A 15,495-nucleotide genomic window follows, 5' to 3' on the forward strand; every position below is an offset into this window, starting at 1 on the left:
GGTAGCGATATTAGAAACCAGAACGAGTTAATCTGTGAATCCTTGTTTGTGAACAAAACAGTTAAATGAATGATTCAATGATTCATTCATAAAGACAGCTGTTTGTGTTGTTCCCAAATGAATCAGTGTAGCTGAATGAATCGGTTGAATGAATGACTCAATGACTCATTCATAAAGACAGCTGTTTGTGTTGTTCTTAAATAAATCAGTGTAGCTGAATGAATCGGTTGAATGAATGACTCAATAACTCATTCATAACGACAGCTGTTTGCATTGTTCCCAAATGAATCAGTGTAGCAGAATGAATCGGTTGAATGAATGACTCAGTGATTCATTCATAAAGACAGCTGTTTGTATTGTTCCCAAATGAATCAGTGTAGCTGAATGAATCGGTTGAATGAATGACTCAATGATTCATTCATAAAGACAGCTGTTTGTATTGTTCCCAAATGAATCAGTGTAGCTGAATGAATCGGTTGAATGAATGACTCAGTGATTCATTCATAAAGACAGCTGTTTGTATTGTTCCCAAATGAATCAGTGTAGCTGAATGAATCGGTTGAATGAATGACTCAATAACTCATTCATAAAGACAGCTGTTTGTATTGTTCACAAATGAATCAGTGTAGCTGAATGAATCGGTTGAATGAATGACTCAATGACTCATTCATAAAGACAGCTGTTTGTGTTGTTCTTAAATAAATCTGTGTAGCTGAATGAATCGGTTGAATGAATGACTCAATAACTCATTCATAAAGACAGCTGTTTGTATTGTTCCCAAATGAATCAGTGTAGCCTAATGAATCAGTTGAAAGAATGACTCAATAACTCATTCATAAAGACAGCTGTTTGTATTGTTCCCAAATGAATCAGTGTAGCTGAATGAATCGGTTGAATGAATGACTCAGTGATTCATTCATAAAGACAGCTGTTTGTATTGTTCCCAAATGAATCAGTGTAGCTGAATGAATCGGTTGAATGAATGACTCAATGATTCATTCATAAAGACAGCTGTTTGTATTGTTCCCAAATGAATCAGTGTAGCTGAATGAATCGGTTGAATGAATGACTCAGTGATTCATTCATAAAGACAGCTGTTTGTATTGTTCCCAAATGAATCAGTGTAGCTGAATGAATCGGTTGAATGAATGACTCAGTGATTCATTCATAAAGACAGCTGTTTGTATTGTTCCCAAATGAATCAGTGTAGCTGAATGAATCGGTTGAATGAATGACTCAATAACTCATTCATAAAGACAGCTGTTTGTATTGTTCACAAATGAATCCGTGTAGCCTAATGAATCAGTTGAAAGAATGACTCAATAACTCATTCATAAAGACAGCTGTTTGTATTGTTCACAAATGAATCAGTGTAGCCTAATGAATCAGTTGAAAGAATGACTCAATAACTCATTCATAAAGACAGCTGTTTGTATTGTTCACAAATGAATCAGTGTAGCCTAATGAATCAGTTGAAAGAATGACTCAATAACTCATTCATAAAGACAGCTGTTTGTATTGTTCCCAAATGAATCAGTGTAGCTGAATGAATCGGTTGAATGAATGACTCAGTGATTCATTCATAAAGACAGCTGTTTGTATTGTTCCCAAATGAATCAGTGTAGCTGAATGAATCGGTTGAATTAATGATTCTGTGACTCATTCATAAAGACAGCTGTTTGTATTGTTCCCAAATGTATCAATACAGCTAAACTAATCAGTTGAATGAATGATTCAATGAGTCATCCATAAATACTGTCACCTGTATGGTTCCAAACTGAATCAGTGTAACTGAATGAATCATTCAATGACTCTTTTATAAACTAAGCAATTTCTATCAGAAATGAATCACTCGAATGAATGAAGTTCTCACCATTGGAGGTCACATTTCACAAAGGCAAGACTTGATGACACTATGGATAAATTATTATATTTTTTTATTACCTGAACCTTCCAGAGATATTTAAACAGCTAATAAATTATACAGAGAAAGTGAGCAAAGAACATTTTCATTGTCAAAGAACAATGTTCTCGCAACATCCCTCAGCTGTTATCAATTCCCTGTAAACCACGGCTTCACGGGGCTTATTGCTTTTATAAAACGGTTATTCCATATACGTAGTAAGGTTTCACAAAAATAAGACAGAGCAAAAACAGTGTTCTTCCTCCAAACAGTGTAGCTCCTCACACAGTGCAAGTAGTTTATTTTAGTTTAATTTTATCATGGACATCTTTCATGTTGTGCCTTTAACACACATATGGAGATGTAGACGTGTGTGTGGATGTTATCCCATTCAGTCAGTCCATAACACCCTCTCTGCCTATTTCCATAATTATGGTAATGCCACAGATGGCGAGCGTCTCAGACAGTCAATTTCTCTGTTTACAGCAGCATTTGTGTGTGTGTGTGTGTGTGTTTGCAGTAATGTGAGTGACAAACTTAATAATCTGCATCTTCACACTGTCAATCCCTCAGGGACCTCCTGCAGATCAGTGTGTGTGTGTGTGTGTGTGTGTGTGTGTGTGTGTTTGAGTCCCTCGCAGATCATTTCAGCTTTACCTCAGTCTCACTCACTATATCCAGAACCCTGGAGAAACCCTTCCATCTGTGTGTGTGTGTGTGTGTGTGATCTCTACGTGTCTCTCAGTGAATCAAAGGCCTCTTTCAGTCTCTCTGTCTCTGAGTGTAAAACCCTGAACATGTCCTGATCACGCTTCTGCGGGACAAACCTTGAGATGATTTACTCTAGTGCACCGCTGAATCTCATGTGGAAATGTCTAGGTCATAGTTCACTTCAAAATCCAAAGAAAAAAAATCAAGAAAATGTGCCTTTTTATTGCTTTAACATCAACAGAAAGGCACTCACGACTGAATAATGGACGAAAACTGAAATTAAAACGACATTTTCACATGCATTCCAATGAGGACAATATTTGTTGCTTAGTGAATGAAAATAAAGACTATTCCTAATGTTTCAGATTTTTCATGTCAGTGCATGTGCATGTTATAACCAGCTTTAAATCCCTTAAAAAAGTACATTAATGAATAAAAAAGTAAAAACTTGGTGTCACTGCAAAATCATACAAATATACACAAGGTTGAACTGCTCTATAATCTGTTCTAAGAACAAAAGTGTATTTTAATGCAAAACACAGCTTTGTGGCCAGTGAAGCATGTTGCATACAGACAGAAAGAGTTTCTAATGAACACTTTCACTCTTCACAGTGCGCAGATGAATAAATATGATAACATCGTTCATGCATGCATGGCGTCATTCTAATATCTCGCGCAAAACAGATTGCGGAGGTCATGTGATGGTTAATAAATAAAGATGAGGATGCGTCTCTGTCCGTGGTGCTGAATCACAGCTGAACTCAGGGCTTGAACGGAATCTGCACGGTTCTTCACTGAATGTTTCCGTGCTGAATGCACAACAACGTGTGCCCCTAACGACTACTTGTTGACGCTCGCGTTTAGCGCGTCGGTGTTCCGCGCGGTGCGTGACGCGCTCGTCTGAATGAACGCCCCCCGCCCGCGCACAGACTCGCATGCAGTCTCCGTGATTCTCCGTTAGATCCGGTGCAGTGCAGTATCGCGGATTCACACACGCTTCCGTGAACCGGAGAGACGCGCGCTGAACGCGGACGGTCATGCCGTGACGCGCGCGGACGCGTCAGCCGTGTTCGTGAAGCCGCGGATGGTGATGAAGAGGATGATGATGATGATGGTGGTGTTACCGGGGCTCGTGATCAGACTGACGGTGGTGATGTTCGTCGCCGGTTCGAGCGGAATGCCGCACGTGCTGAGATTCGGTGAGAGATGATCGATTGTTAATTTGATTGATTCGTTGACTCTGAATCAGTCGTGTGTGTGTGCGTGTGTGTGTGATGCATCACTGTGTGTGTGTGTGTGTGTGTGTGTGTGTGAGATCAGGCCTGGCGGAATCACATCTGTGAACTGAAGATCGATAATCAGCTGTGATGTGGTCAAACATGTCATACAAAATTGCCATAATTACTAATCACAGACGGCTGCATTGTTCATCTTGAGATCTCTGACAGTTTATTCAGTGCGACTCACTTCCAGATTTGTGACTTTAGCCTACATATGTCTAATTCTGAACATGCATGCGCTGTGTTTTTGGTTATGACCGTTTTCGTTTTGTGTTTTGGCATGCGCATGGTAAGCGGATTCAAAATGTTTATGGCAAGAAGAAAAATACACTAATTAATTTATGCAATAATACAGTAACAATTTCTACAATAATAACTTAGAAAACTACAATTATTAGAAATAAGATGTGCATTTAATTATAGTAACTAAAAAATGGAAATTAAATGTATTTAAGGTAAGTACAAAAAAAATTAATTTTTAAAAATGTAATAAATAATTTGAAATTAAATATGCATGTAAATAAATTTGAAAACAAGTAAAACACAAAATAAATTAGCATTTAAATAATTAATAAATGCAAGATTTAGATATATAATAAATTTAATAAATACAAAACAAATAGAAGATATATTTATTAAATTTAATAAATGGAATTACAACATTTTAAATTTCAATTAAATTCGCAACTTGGAAACTATGACAAAAACCAATTCTTGTAAGAACAAAAGTGCATTTTCAATGCAAAATACATCTAAGGCATGTTATATATACAGACAAAAACTCTTTTCACTCTTTACAGTGAGCAAATGAATAAACACGATAACATTCTTCATGCATTGTGTTCAAAGAAAGTGAGAAACTGTGGAAAACGTGCCTCCATTATTTCAAACCATGACTGTATTTTTATTCTTGCATGAAACATTGTGAATCTATCAGTCCTGTGCATGTCCAAAAAACACAAACAAACACTGTTTGTGTCCAGAAGTAAACACAGTGATCGAGTGTGTGACGTCTGACACGTGTGGTGTGGTCAGAGAAGGTCAATGATGAACGGCTGCGTTTATGAAGTGTGCGTGATCTCGCTGGTCCTGTGATGCTGGCTCGTCTTCATCAGTCTTCAGCGTCACAGGCTTCATCAGTGTGTGTGTGTGTGTGTGTGTGTGTGTGTGTGTGTTTAGGAGCCGGCACGCGTCCGCTCTGCTATGAGCCTCCAGAAGCACAGATGTGTGTGTGAAGAAGAGCATCTTTGTTCATCATCAGCCTCATTAAATATAATTAAATATACTTTAAATTAATAATATATGTAAGCTTTAAATCAATAATAAAACTGTTTTTTAAAAATAATAATTGGACATTAAAATGGGCATTTAAGAACATAATAAATGTAATTAATATTTACTGCACATTTAAAATATTTCTGTATTGCTGTAATACTCTACTTAAAAAAAAATTAAAATTAAAAATATTTAATTTGCACTTAAATAAATAATTTAAAATTAAAGTGGCATTTAATTTCATAATACCTGTAATTAAAAAATAATAATTGAATGTATATTGCAAGTGGGTTCAAAATGTTAATTGCAAAGAGGGGAAAAAAGTAATAATTTATACAATAACTTTAAAATAAAAATAATAGAAATTAAAATTGCATCTGAATTTAATAATAAATAACAAGAAATTAACTAGGCCTTTAAATCAGTGTAAAAAACATGAACATTTTAATTTAAATAATAAATATAAGATTTAAATTAATAATAAATGTAATAATACAAAATAGTAGAAATTAAATGAGCTTGTAATAAAATCTATATGTAATTTAAAACTACATTTAAACTTGCAGTTTAGCTGGAAACAGTTAATGACATAAATACACAAAAGAATATAGTTTTGGGACAGTTTAGTTTTGCATCAACAGTCAGAACAGTTCAGATCTACTTACAGTAAGAGTCTCTTAAGTGATGCTTTATTATTGAGTTTATTATTATTGAAGGAGCTGGAAGACTTTGCCTAAAAGAGTCATCTGATGCATTGTGTGTTCAGAACAATGATTCAGTGATTCGTTTCCTCTGTTATGACTCAGTGATTCGTTTCCTAAATACAGGCCTGTGGCTCATAACTTCTTTTTATAAATTCACCATTTTTAAACTGTTTACTATTAATTATATAGAAATATAAATAGCATCTGCATTAAAACTATATTCACTGAATGTGAATAATCAGTATTTAATCTTAAATCGAAGGCTAAAAAATATTATTTTTCTTACCTTATTGGCAGATTTTTTTTTGGCTTGTTTTAAGCAAAAACTCATACAATTTCTGTAATTTTTTTCAGAAAACAAGACATAATATCTTAAGTCCTTTTACTTGTAAATTCAAGAATTCTTAGTGATTTATACTAGAAAACAAGACAACAATACTAAAGAAGAAAATCTAATAATAAAAAAAGAAGAAAAAAGAAAAGTTACTTACTGAATCCACGTTTTTGAACGAATCGAGTGAGTCAGTGATTCATTAACCCGTTCAAAGACGTCTGAATGAATCAGTCGTTTGAACGAATCGGTTGAATGAATGACTCACTCGTTCTAACAATCATGTGCTGCCACCCAGTGGCACAACATATATTATAAATAACAAAATATTTAAATATTATTCATTCTTAAAGCAATTTTTTAAATCACTTTAATTAATTTGATCTATTTGATAGTAAATAAAAACTAATACTGCATTATGCTAACACTTTAAATGACATGAAGAAAACTGATTTCAGTCATTAATTGCAGTCAGACTGCATCTGTATGTCACTGCAGGCTGCAGATGTGTGTCGTGACTCGATGCATTCAGTTTTTTGGCTTTGCATGTTAAATGGGTTCAGTTTTATGTCTGTAAAAGCAGATCTTCAGGAGTCTTGATGAAGGGTTGTGCGAGAGACCAAACGTGTGATAAACCACACTTAAACCAGAACAAAGCTCGTTTAACCAGACGGCAGAAACGGCACGGCTATTTTCTGCGGCAGTAAATTGCACCTTTCACGGTTTAAAAATACAAGCAGAGCTTTCAGGAACAAAGCTGAAAACCATTAGCTATTAGCATGCGCGGCACACACTCGCCGAAGATGGATTGATTCCATATCCTCACACAAACACAATTCATGTGGTTAACATTAACTTCAGCAACATAATTCATTTTATGCATGTTAAATAAAAATAAAAAAATCAACTGACACTCCATTACATAATTTTTTTGTAGTTACTGTTATTCATTTTGGCATTTAAATTAATCTATTAATTCATGTCCAAATACATAATTCTAATTTTGTTATTAATTAATTTCACATATATTAAATAGAATATATTAAATAATAAATAGAAATTATAATATATGAATTATACAACACTAATCATAACAATATGATTTTTAAATGCTAAAAAATATATTTTCACAATTTATATTTTATATCTTTAATTTAATTGAATTTCTAATTTAATATTTTATATCTTTAGTTTTAAAATAATTTACAAGATATTTAATATAATTTAATTTAACAATATATATATATATATACATTTGATAAATTAAATTATATTAAACATTATTTTAGAATACATTTAAATTATAATTTATATATAAACTATATAATATTGAAATAAATATATTTAGAAACATACAATGAGATATTATCAAATAAATTACATTAAATGTTATTAAATAAAATAAAACTATTATATTTTATAATTCTCAATTATTGCTCTGTTTTTATAATTCATTTATATCCAGGGTAAGTCAAGTGCATTAATGATTAAAAATCATCTGATTTCTGCTCAGGAAGACGGTTTATTTGTGTTGAGATCAGGGTTGATCGCAGTGTTTCTTTCAGCTGGTGATGTTGAAAACAGCCGTCAGGTCTGGATAACAACAGAGCGTTTCTGTGAAATATAGAGTTTGACAGATCGCCTTCAGATCCTCACAGACACCAAACTGAGTCCTGGGAGCCGCAGGTCAGAGGTCAAACGAGGCAATGAGAGCGAGTGGGCGAGAGAATGATGTGAGATCCTGAGTCAGTGATGCTTGTGTGTTTCGTTTCGCTCCAAAGGTCACGAATGAAACAACACTGTGTTTTATCTGCTGCTGCTCGTGTTGAGACACACACACACACACACACACACACACACACAGTCCTTCAGTACTGTGTGTATCACTTCTCTTCATTCTAACCATTCATCAAAATTAACATTTAATAAAATGTACAATAAAATATACAGTAAAATGATTATTAATTTACATAAAATGTTTACAATAAATATTACACTATATATAATTTTTTTTTTCATATTTAGAATATTAAGTATGAATTGCATATAAAAAACTATATTTAGAAGAATATTTGCAAACGAATTATTTGCATATAATTTTTACAAAAATAAAATGATAAATATATATATATATATATATAAAACATATAGAGGAATGCATTGAGACAGGAAAAATTTTGACGGAATTTTTGACAGGAAAATTGACAAAAAATAATTTTTTTATCTTTATAAAGCCATTTTTTCTAAACGTGTGCATTATGTCTTGAGCAAAAAAAAAACATTTAATCAGTGAATTGGAATAGTAAGACATTTGGGCTGTTACCAAGCAAATTAAATCAGTATCAATAAAATTAATCTTCTTAGTTTAGAGGAAACACAGAAGCTGCGTCTGAAGAGGAGTCTAGATGCATTTACACTCTTTTTGATACAGGACATGAATGCTTTTAACCTGCAGTTACAAAAGATGTTTAGATATGTTAAACACAAAACGTTGAATATTTATATTTGAAATTATTTAAATAATAAAAGATACTTTAAATGTGAAATTAAAACCACCAGTAGGTGGCAGCAAGTCAGTGTTAATAAGTGAATCATTGCGATTGAACCGATTCATTTAAACGGTTGATTCACTCAGGAACGAATCACTGTCATGTTGCTCAGAGACACAGAACAGTGCTGTGACGGTGTTTGGCATTATTTGTGTGGAAGAAATAGATTAAAAACAGACAATATGGTGTCTAAAACATAAGTCTTTTAAATAACTTCTTGTTCGTTGAACTGTTGTTAAAAAAATAAATCCCATTTGTAAAGACTTTCATTTTTGGATAAATAAACAGCACTCTTCTTATGAAATGAATTAACTTTATGAAGTGGTTTACATCTTCTCCCCTCAGAACGGGAATTTGTGAGTATTCTAAATGTAATTTTATAAACTAAATTAAAATATTTGCGGGCGCGGACAGTAAACTCGTTGGATTTAAGAAAACAGTCCCGCGAAAGTGATAAACGTTTGAAATCATCGACAAACATCATACTAGGACTTTATCAGCATATATCAGGAAAATGTCATCTGAACAAGTGACTCACATGTCTAAAGCTTTTGTTGTGACAAAATAAAAACGTACGTTAAATGTTTTAAAACATGAAAATTATTACCTGACATTAACCCCTTCAGATCTCCGAGCTTTCGCCACTTTTCGCGTTTCTTAGTTTTAAAAAAAGGTGACGATGACAGTCGTTTAGAACTTTACTACATTGAGCTTAAGTTTTCACTTTCACAGGACGCTACAAACGCTCCACACAAGCTGCTTCTTTCTGTTTACGGACGTGACGTAACCACGCAAAGACGAATGACGTCATGTTCCCACGAGATCGTTCCCGACCCCTCAAATTATAAATTATTATTATTAATAATAGTTAGCCGTTGCAAATCGAGCTAAGTTAAGGAGACGTTTTAAACAATAATGTCTTATATACTTGCTCAATTTTTTTTTTTCATTAAAGGTTTCATACTGCAGCTTTTAAGTTTATGTTTTTGAATTTTGTCTAGGCTACTTATAATATATTTAAAAACTATTAAATATTCACAAATCACCAAATCACTAAATATTTACAGAATATTTGTGTATTATTTGAATTGTGTATATATAATAAAACATTTACAAACTAATTATTTCAATTAAAATATATTTACAAAAAAAATCCACTATATTTTTATAGCAATAATTTGAAAATTACAGAGATAAGATTTATGTATTTGAATTGCATATGAAAATAGCTTAATGTGGTGCATATTTTTTGCACCCATTTGCATCTATTTTAATTATCACGTTTTTTTTAAATGCATTTATTAAAATCATGCACAGAATCAGCATAAATCTCTCCATTGTGAAAGCAATTATATTGAGTTCAGAAGTCTGAATATTGTTGAAATGTGACTAGCTGTGGAACAAACAATATCCAATGAGATAAAATGCATGATGCATTGAAACAAAAGCATCTGAAACATCTCAGCAGTTTCTCCTCGACAGTCTTGAGATGAAAGCTGTTCTCTGATTGTGTGTCAGTGTTCGGCTGATCTGAGGAGTGAGTGCAGATGAAACACCACTGTAATATCCTCTGAAAACTGATCTGAGAGCTGCTGCTTTGTGCAGAATAAGAACACTTCCCCTGAGCAAAGACTTGACATTTTAGCTTTGCAGGAGGATAAAATCTCCAGCTCACGGCTCGACTAGGCTGTTTTTAGCAGCACACAGACTGAAGCAGGATAACAGCTTTGTCATAATGACACAGATAGAGAGAGAGAGAGAGAGAGAGATAGAGAGAGAGAGAGAGACTAAATTCAGCTGGAAAATTCCTAAATGTCCGTCTGTACAGTAGATAGTGTTTCTGTTCAGAGAAGTCTCTTCTGCTCACCAAAACTGTATTTATTTGATTAAATATACAATAAAAATAGTAAAAAATGTGTAATATTATTCTAACGTAAATCAGCTGTTTTCTGTGTGAATCTGTGTTAAAGTGTAATTTATTTCTGTGATGCTCCGCTGTATTTTCAGCATCATTCCTCCAGTCTTCAGTGTCACATGATCTTCAGAAATCATGAAAATATAATGATTTACTGCTCAAGAAACATTTCTGATTATTATCAATGTTGAAAACATTCATATTTGTGTGGAAACTGTGATACATTATTATTTAGAACTTTGTGGCAAGTAAGAAATTAATACTTTTTTTCACACAGAAAACAGCTGTTTTAGATTAAAATAATATTTAAATTTTTCTGCATTTTTGATCAAATGAATACAGCCTTGGTGAGCAGAAGAGACGTCCTTCAAAAACATTAACAACTGGAACTCACTGGATCTTCTGTGTTTGTTTCAGTACGTTTGTGGCAGCGAATGTCTCTCTGTACGAGTGAGTCGTTGATTCATCAGTTCAAACGATTCGTTCAAAGCCACTGATTCATTCTAAACTGAATCAAATCAAACATCTTAGTATGAGCTGAAACATTTCTCAGTGATCTGAGCTCCTTTCACATCACCGCATGACGGTCTGGGTCTGTTTCTGTCTCCTGAGGAAATACACGTCTGAGACGAACTGAATATCTGAATGAATCGTCTTCTAATTAGTCTCATGAGCAACATCTGAAATATGAGACGGACTTCTGGGAGAGAAAAACTAATGAGAGAATCGACACAAACTCTCTCTCTTACACACACACACACACACACACACACACACACACACACACACTCCCTCTCTTTCTCTCCCCCTCTCTCTCTCTCTCTCACACACACACACACACACACACAGACACACACACACTCTCTCTCTTTCTCTCCCCCTCTCTCTCTCTCTCTCTCACACACACACACACACACACACAGACACACACACACTCTCTCTCTTTCTCTCCCCCTCTCTCTCTCTCTCTCTCACACACACACACACACACACACACACACACAGACACACACACACTCTCTCTCTTTCTCTCCCCCTCTCTCTCTCTCTCTCTCACACACACACACACACACACACACACACAGATTTCAGTAATATCAGTGTATGAGCAACGGCTGTGATGTTAATTGTTTTCTCAGACTCTAAGCGCTGTCTCACATTCACACATTATCAGCTCAAATCCAGCGTTTAATGGTGTGTCGCACTCGTTCTCGCTCGTTTCCACTTAATGCAGAAGCTGAGAACGAGGTGCATTATATGCAGTGCATATCATTTGTTTATTGATTTATTTTGCATTCATTTAGCAGATGCTTTTATCTGAAGTAAATAAAAATAAAACAATTCAATTCATTTCATGTGTAAATAAAAATGTAAATGTTAATATATAAAAGCAGAAATGTAAATATTTAAACAACAAATAAAATGTAACTATTTGTGAAAAAAAATCAATATATTTCTTAACCCTTGTGGATTGTTCAAATTCACTACCCTTTCGTTATGTTCGGGATGAAAACATCCACTCAATTAAACTGCTGTAAAAATGTATCAGATTCATATTTTTTTTCCTTTTTTTTTTTTTGCGTTAATCAGTCCTGATCAAAACTACCAAATGGTTTTTAAAAATCCAAGATTTTAACTCTTTAATTGTCAAGTTCATAAATAATGTCACTGATTTGGGGGAAAAACACACACAAAATGTCTTATTTTCAATATAAAAGTAATTGTGGCTGGATTTTTTTTTACTTTTTATAACAGTCTTGGGCATGTCAAAGATTAGTAGCAACATTGGCTTTGATGCATTTTTAGTTTTTGTTAATGGTTAATGGTCACCAATGATTATATGGTGTCATGGCTTTGCAATCAAAAAATGTCGTTATAATGGAAGTCAATGGGGCAAAAACAGCCACCAACAACAAATGAAGGAGAAAAAGTTAAAATCTAATGCTGCACAAAAACTAACAATGCATCAAAGCCAATGTTGCTACTAATCTTTGACATGCCCAAGACTGTTATAAAAAGTAAAAAAAAATCCAGCCACAATTACTTTTATATTGAAAATAAGTCATTTTGTGTGTGTTTTTCCCCAAAATCAGTGACATCATTTATGAGCTTGGTAATTAAAGAGTTAAAATCTAGGAATTTTTTTAAACATTTGGTAGTTTTGATCAGGACTGAGGTTGATTAATAGATTTATGCTAAAAAAATATTTATCTGATACATTTTTACAGCAGTTTAATTTAGTGGATGTTTTCATCCACGAACATCCTGAAAGGGTAGTGAATTTGCCCACAGCGTACCGTTGAGTTTTTTAAAAATTTCAAAGCATTTTCCCAAAATAAGGGTCAAAATAAGATTTGTCACCAAAAATCATTCCATTAGCTCAAACACAGGGAAAGTTGTGGCCAAAATAAGACTCAACTTTAACCCCCTAGTGGACGAAAACGTCCCCAACAACGCACAAGGGTTAATAAAAAACACACGTTTTGCACATCTGCTAAACCATACACTAATTCTCGGCCTTTGACTCAGTTTTCACTTTCATTAAACACTTTTTGCAAAACACAACACACAAATCTAACAGGAATTAATTTGACGTCTGTTTGCTTTTGTGATGTGTTTGTGATGTTTGTGCTTTATTTTTTAAAGAGATGAGAGGCATTTTGCATGTTGTGTGCAATTCGTGGATTTGTGTGAATAGTTTAGAAAAAAAGAGGCACAGTTTTGAAAATGTGTTTGAGTATTAATGGACTAAAGTAAATTATTAAATGCATAAATTACATTTGTTTTTGTGTGGTATTGCCTTCACCTCAGTGCTGCGTCTCTCGGGAGTTTAAGGGTTAATCTGATGGTGTTTCTCTGCAGGGGGCATTTTTGAGTCGATAGAGAGCGGCCCGTCCGGACCAGAGGAGCTGGCCTTTAAATTCGCTCTAAACACCATCAACAGGAACCGAACGCTTCTGCCCAACACCACACTGACCTACGACATCCAGAGAATCAACGTGTTCGACAGCTTCGAGGCCTCCAGGAAGGGTGAGCCCAAATATTCATCAATACAAACCTCATTACTAAATTAAACCCCCATTTTTTTTTATCAAGAAGTCAGTATTTAGGTGAGCAAATGGACTACAAACACACACAAACGTTTTCTTCTCTTAACTCGAGTACTTTCCTGAAAATCGTCTCTTTTCTCCTTCCCACGCTGCTCTGTTTTCCTGCACTTTGTCATTTCAAGCCCAAAGCCTCATTTGTAATTTTAATGACCCTTTTTTCTCAGGATGCTTTCAGATGTGACGGTTACGCTGAAATGGAAGTGAAATTTAGAGAAAGAGCTTCTGCTGTCAGAGTTTAACACAGACTCGCATGATTTCAGTGTGTGCATTAGTGACCTCCAAGCTGTTTTTACCAAAAATCACATGCAAAGGGAGGAGAAACGTGTCTGCAATTATTCAGAGAGCATGATGGAATAAATTATATCATCATGTTGATCCAAAGCCAAAAACAACGTGAGTAGATTTATACTGTTGAGCAACTAAAAACCCCCTCAGACGTGTGCTCTGAAGGATTTCTGTGTGATTGCTTTCTGTGAGAAAAAATAAATATATATGCGTTAACACAATTCTCAGGAATGTAAAAAAAAAAAAGTTAATATTTGTAAATTAGAACAAAAATGTAAATATTCGTAAATCAAAAATGTATATAAAAACAACAATGTGAATACAAATCAAGAATGTAAACATTTGTAAAAAATAAAATAAAATAATAAAAGCCCAAAATATCAATATTTTTGAATAAAAACCAGGAATGTAAATCTTTGATAAGATACATGAAAATACTTAAAACATAGGTGAATAAAACCAATAATGTCAATGATTTTAAATAAGAAAACAAAATAAATGGTAAATAAAGCTAAATATAAATATTTGTAAATAACCAAAATATGTGAATATATTTAAATTACAAAAAAAGTAAATAGTTGTAAAACAAGTCAATAATACAAATGTTTGTAGATAAAAATCAAGAAAACGTGTAAATAAAAAAAAACAGATTTTTAAAGAAAACTTAAAAAATACTGTATATATTTGTAAATAAAAGTAAATGTATATGTGTCCCTGCAGCACAGAAGCAGTCATCAGTATGAGTCACAATTATACATTTCTCTTTTATGCCAAATCAAATCAAAAGTAAAGATCATGTTCCATGAAGATATTTAGTAAATCTCCTACCGTAAAAATATCAAAATCAAGTTTCTGATTAGTAATATGCATTGCTAAGAACTTAATCTGAACAACTTTAAAGATGATTTTCTCAATATTTAGTTTGTTTTGCTCCCTCAGATTCCAGATTTTCAAACAGTTGTATCTCAGACAAATATTGTCCTCAAGAATGAAATTTTTGTGAATTAAAACCAAGAATGTTAACGTTTTTAAATAATCGAGAATGTTGAGCCTTTATCTTTGTTTGATTGGCCCTGTCTGTTTTCTGCCGTCCAATCACAGCCTGCGAGCAGCTGTCCCTGGGCGTGGCTGCAATCTTTGGCCCCTCCCACAGCTCGTCAGCCAATGCGGTGCAGTCGATCTCGAACGCTCTGGGCGTGCCTCACATCCAGACGCGCTGGAAGCACCAGGTGTCTGATAACAGAGACTCGTATTACATCAGTCTGTATCCAGACTTCTGCTCGCTCAGCCGGGCCATCCTGGACCTCGTGCACTTCTTCAGGTGGAGGACGGTGACGGTGGTGTATGACGACAGCACCGGTGAGCATCAGCCAATCACAGACACACTAGAGAGAGCACTAGTGTGCACACTGGGTGCTGCACTTTAAGAATA

At 34.1% G+C, this 15,495-nt stretch overlaps 1 protein-coding gene across 1 annotated transcript in view; it reads left to right on the plus strand.

Moving 5' to 3' along the window:
* Positions 1–3,403: 3,403 nt before the first annotated feature.
* Positions 3,404–15,495, plus strand: part of LOC132105426 (glutamate receptor ionotropic, kainate 2) — a 40,188-nt gene continuing 28,096 nt past the window's right edge. The window contains exons 1-3 of the mRNA XM_059510508.1: positions 3,404–3,813; positions 13,531–13,698; positions 15,165–15,422. Coding sequence (XP_059366491.1) covers positions 3,699–3,813; positions 13,531–13,698; positions 15,165–15,422 — 541 coding nt within the window. The 5' untranslated portion in view covers positions 3,404–3,698. The remainder of the gene's footprint in view (positions 3,814–13,530; positions 13,699–15,164; positions 15,423–15,495) is intronic.

This window comes from Carassius carassius, chromosome 26 (assembly GCF_963082965.1).
Source record: "Carassius carassius chromosome 26, fCarCar2.1, whole genome shotgun sequence".
Taxonomy (NCBI): domain Eukaryota; kingdom Metazoa; phylum Chordata; class Actinopteri; order Cypriniformes; family Cyprinidae; genus Carassius; species Carassius carassius.